The following is a 4,704-nucleotide window of genomic DNA, read 5'->3' on the forward strand; positions in this document are numbered from 1 at the left end:
CAGGTTGTCTTCTAAGTAATCACTCCACTGCAACCCTCAGCTTGTGACTCCTCACATGTAATGGCTAATACAACTTGCTTATTGATGGAAAAAGCTTGTTTGCTTACCGTAAATAGTGTTTTCTATAGATAACAGGATGAATTAGCCATGGAATAACTGCCCACCTCCCTGGAGAGTCGACTACACAGATAGATTTAGCTGTTACTGACTGAGTAGGCTCATGAGACAATGCCCACATGAAAACTCTCACACATGCTCAGTAGAGCTCAAAGCTTTACAACTTGGAGTGACAAGTCCGTTCGGTGCCTCCAAATATAACCCACATGTAATGGCTAATTCATCCTGCTATATACAGAAAAACACTTTTTAAGGAAAGCAAACATGCTTCATGCATGTACTTTTACAAACACTGGCCCCTGATTGATTTTCAAAAGGTAAGAATGTGCATAAACCTTTATGAAAATATGTCTTATGATGGACTGTCGCTACTTCTTGAAGCTTAAAATCTAGACAAGACAGAGGCAGGATACACAACATAAACCAATGAAGAGAATAGTATAGGTCAGAAGATTCTGATTGAGTTTCATAAAATGTGTTGGGACTGTAAATATTTAAGGAGAATTCTGGTTATTGATTTGCTACAGAGAATAAGAAAATCAGTTTAGAATAAATCTACAGGGACAAGAAAGCTCCATGAGGGAGCATTTTTTTGAGTTTGGGCCACTCCTTCAATGAGCATATAATCAGGATACCTAATGGTAAATTCAGAACAACCTAGGAATGTAAAACATTTGAATTTAAAATGATCAAACACTTTGGAAGTCACATAACAGAAAGCTGGGTTTATTAACTCACATCCAGAAATAAATGTATTGCCTCTTTGCCACCATCTTATCACGCTAATACATCCACACACCCTTCCCTTCCCTCTACCATTGTAATATATCTTTTGATTCACTTGTATTTTTTGGCAATGACATATTTTGCTTTCACCTTCTCATTCTGTTTGGGACCTGAGGAAGAGAGAATAAACTCTTAAAATCTAGTCAAGAAATGTATTAAGTTAGCCCAATAATAAGGTATCACCTTATATAACTTTGTTTGTTAACCTTTATTTCTGTGGGTACATAGAGTAATCAAATCTGAAAGCTATATATAAAGTTGTAGATGTGAAATACATAATACAGCATTCACTTATATACCACCTTCCTCACCCAAAGGAGATCCAAGGTGGTTTACAACAAGAATATAAGGTACAATAACAAGCATAAACATCTAAAATTACATCAGCATAAAAATTTAACAGCATCCCACTTTTAATCCAAAAACCCATCGACCCTCTGCTCTCACTAAGGAATGGACAGGAGCACAATCCATCCAAATTTCATACCCAGTAACAGAGGCCTTACCTAATCCCAGAACCACATGTGATCCAAGGAGGTTTATAACAAGAATATAAGTACAGCAACAAGCATAAAATATCTAAAAATACATAAATATTAATCTAACACAATCAACCCTTAATCCAATAGCCCATCTATTCCTACTTTCTCTAAAGGATGGTCAGTGCTACAATTTACCCAAATTACATATACAGCAGAATAAATCTAAAGCAGGAACCTAGGCAGTCTCATAACATATTTAGATAATTTTTATGGGGTTTTTTTTAGAAGATATCATAACATGCAAAGAATCCAGTAGGATAGAGAGGAATGTTTGGCAGCATATTAATCTCTAAAACTAAATGTATTGAACTGGCATAATTATTTTACTGCTCTGTAGAATTCTACTCCTTGATTTCTACCTCCTACTCAATATGTTATCTGCCATTTAATAACAAGTTGTGGACACTTTTATACAGAGTCCTTATCTCAAAATAAACCAGTTTGTAACTTTATTAAAGATTGAAAATCTTGCTTTTGGTTTTATCTCAGCAGCCTCACCTGAATACAATTCTGTCTTTTTGTTTGCAATATTGGACAATATTACAGCCCTCTCCCTTACTGCCATTAGTGACTGGATCCGTTCCATGTATCCTGGTTTGGCCTCCTCTTTCTCAGACACAATAAGGAGATCGATGTACTCTGGAGTGGAAAGTGGGTTTGGTCTCAGGGCAATTTCTTCTAGCCGCTGAAGGCATGTTGATAGCTTGTTTATGAGCTCCAACACTTTTTGTACAACTCCTGAGAGATCTATTTCAAGCTGCTGGAAGATCCCCTCAGCGGTCAAGACTTCACCGCAAGCCTTCTCATAATTCTCTTTCAGTTCTTTATATGTTCCCTTTACTACTATGTTTTCATAAATCCACCTGTATTTTTGATTGAAATGAACACTCCAGACACAATGAGCTGGACAAATTCGACAGTTCCTTTGGTTATCCATGGCCCAACAATTAAACTTCTGACTATCATCAGGAATTCCACAAGGATAGTGGCAAGTAAAGTGACACTTCTGGCAGTTGGTTATGAAGTTGGTCACTGTTTCTTGTTTTGCCACAGTTTTTGGCACCTCATACTCAAAATCTTTATTTGCTTTCATCTTATCCTTGTTCTGTTCTAGAACTGCAGTTATTTGTCTGATTTCTTCTTGTTTTGTTAATCCAGCTCTGATTTGGGGCTGCAGTCCCTCCACTAGAGTCTCGAGTTCCCTACGCTCTTTAAGGACCTCTTTGGTTAACAATAAGCTCTTGGTCTGCAGCTTATTCAGTGCTGTAAAGAACTTCCTTAGACTATTTGTCCCCATCTTCCAGAACATTTTATCAAAGTTCTCATCGTCTTCTTCTTCATTACTATTTAAGGGGTTGTCATCAGCATTGTGTGCAAACAAGGCAGAATTGTTAAATTTGAAATAAATTGGGGAGCCAGTTTTATCCCTGGAACAGGGAATCTCGGAGGCAATTATGGCTTCTAACAATGGGGGTTTCTGCCCATCTGCAAAAGTAACAAGTATCTGTATATTGTCAGCAATATCATTTCCAAAAATAGAGAGAACAGAGTCAAATATATATTTCTGTGTATGGGTCAGGCGAGCCAGGGATGCTTGCGCTACAAAACACACAGCATCAATGTGATCAATACCATTAGGTATGGAAAAGAATCTCCTAATCTCCTCAATCAGTAATCTGTCTTGGTCTATCCCCCTGGTGTCTCCAAATCCTGGAGTGTCTATAATGGTTAGGCCATAAGGTACTTGGAAGCCCTTTTGGTAGGGGAGTTGATATGCAGTGATTGAGGAGGTCTGGCTTTCTGCTTGGCTTCGGCTGGTTTGTTCATGTATTAGTTTGAATCGGAACTTGTCATTCCATGTCACTCCCAGGATGTAGTTGATCATTCCATTGATGAGGGTGGTTTTGCCTGACCCGGTAGCTCCAAGGACCATGATTACTTTATTATTATCTGTTTTTTTTGCAGTCCCAAAGGTCTGTTTCTCGCATGAACCTGTATTATCTAGCTTTTCTGTCTTTAGCTGGAGTTTATGAATTGAAGGGTTATTCTTTTCCTTTTCTATATGAATGCATTCCTTCAGGAAATATCCAGCCATCTTGGGCGCACTTTCTGTAGACACATTGAGGAAGAATATACATTATTTTGAGTATAATAAGTGCAAAAATAAAACACAATTTTACATAGAGTATATTACACAGACAAATTACTTTATAAATACAAATGGGTATGCAATGTATAGCAAAATGTAGTAAATCAATTTACTTGAACAGACCTGATAAAAATTTAGTGCCTATAGACAAAATGAGAAGAGGTGAGTTTTGAGAGGCAATTTCAAGAAAGGTAGAGAATTTGTGAAGTGAAGAGATAGTGGAAGGGCATTCCAGTCAGACGATTCAGTAATCAGGAATTATCAGCACCGGCAGCCTATTCTCAATTATGAATGAGGATAAAGAAGAACAAAGTTAGGAGAAATTTGTGGTTGGAGGGTAGAATAAATTAGGACGTAGGCAGGAGAAAGGCTAAAGAGAATTTGAAAACAAGGATAGTACTAGAAGAAACAACTGTAAAGAAAAATAAGGAAATGGGTGTTGGTGGAGGTGTGTATTAAAGGCTGTGTCAGGGTCAAATGTGTGAGTAAGATAGAAGTTTGGCTCTTGGATGTGTGTGTGTGATAAAGGGCACAAGGGATGGGGAAAAAAAGCAACAAAAAAAGAGGACTTTCAGAGAGGAATGGGGAGACAGGAGCTGGGAATGCAAGGAAGGGCTGGAGCTGGAGAAGAGACCCTTCCCCCCTCTGGATCCTCATTCCCCCTGATCCTAGAATCTCCCTCGCTCCCTTCTTCCCTTCCCCACCTCCCCCTCAAGATATCAGAACCTCTTTTGATCTCTCATTCCCTTAGTCAGCTTCCTTTTCCATCCTCTTCCCTACTCACACATTCCACACACTCATCTTCCCTTCTCTCCTCACCTTCCCTACCCCCAGTACTCTCTGCCATCCCTCTCCCTCCATCCCTGTGATCCCCTCTTTATCTTATTCCCCATCCCTGTGATCTCCTCTCCTACCCAAAAGCCCATCCCTATATAATTCCCCCACCCTTTTCCTTGCATTGATATATGTGATCCCATTTTCTCCCCACCAAAAATCTCCAGAAAGAACAAAAATTATACAGCCACACAAGCAAAATGTTGGACAATGATTATTTGTATGATGTAAAATGAAATTGTCTTTGTTTAGTATGCAGATCGATTCAAATTTATG

General features: G+C 38.6%; 1 protein-coding gene across 1 annotated transcript; it reads right to left on the reverse strand.

The window, feature by feature from the left end:
- Positions 1 to 849: 849 nt before the first annotated feature.
- Positions 850 to 3,553, reverse strand: LOC115087755. Its single transcript, XM_029595299.1, has one exon. The coding sequence runs from the start codon at positions 3,538 to 3,540 to the stop codon at positions 1,867 to 1,869; it is 1,674 nt and encodes a 557-aa protein (XP_029451159.1). The 5' UTR covers positions 3,541 to 3,553; the 3' UTR covers positions 850 to 1,866.
- Positions 3,554 to 4,704: the final 1,151 nt, after the last annotated feature.

This window comes from Rhinatrema bivittatum, chromosome 1 (assembly GCF_901001135.1).
Source record: "Rhinatrema bivittatum chromosome 1, aRhiBiv1.1, whole genome shotgun sequence".
Taxonomy (NCBI): Eukaryota; Metazoa; Chordata; class Amphibia; order Gymnophiona; family Rhinatrematidae; genus Rhinatrema; species Rhinatrema bivittatum.

Bases quoted from the DNA above. Each gene is read 5' to 3' on its own strand.
- LOC115087755 (XM_029595299.1), bottom strand. From the start codon at position 3,540: ATGGCTGGATATTTCCTGAAGGAATGCATTCATATAGAAAAGGAAAAG.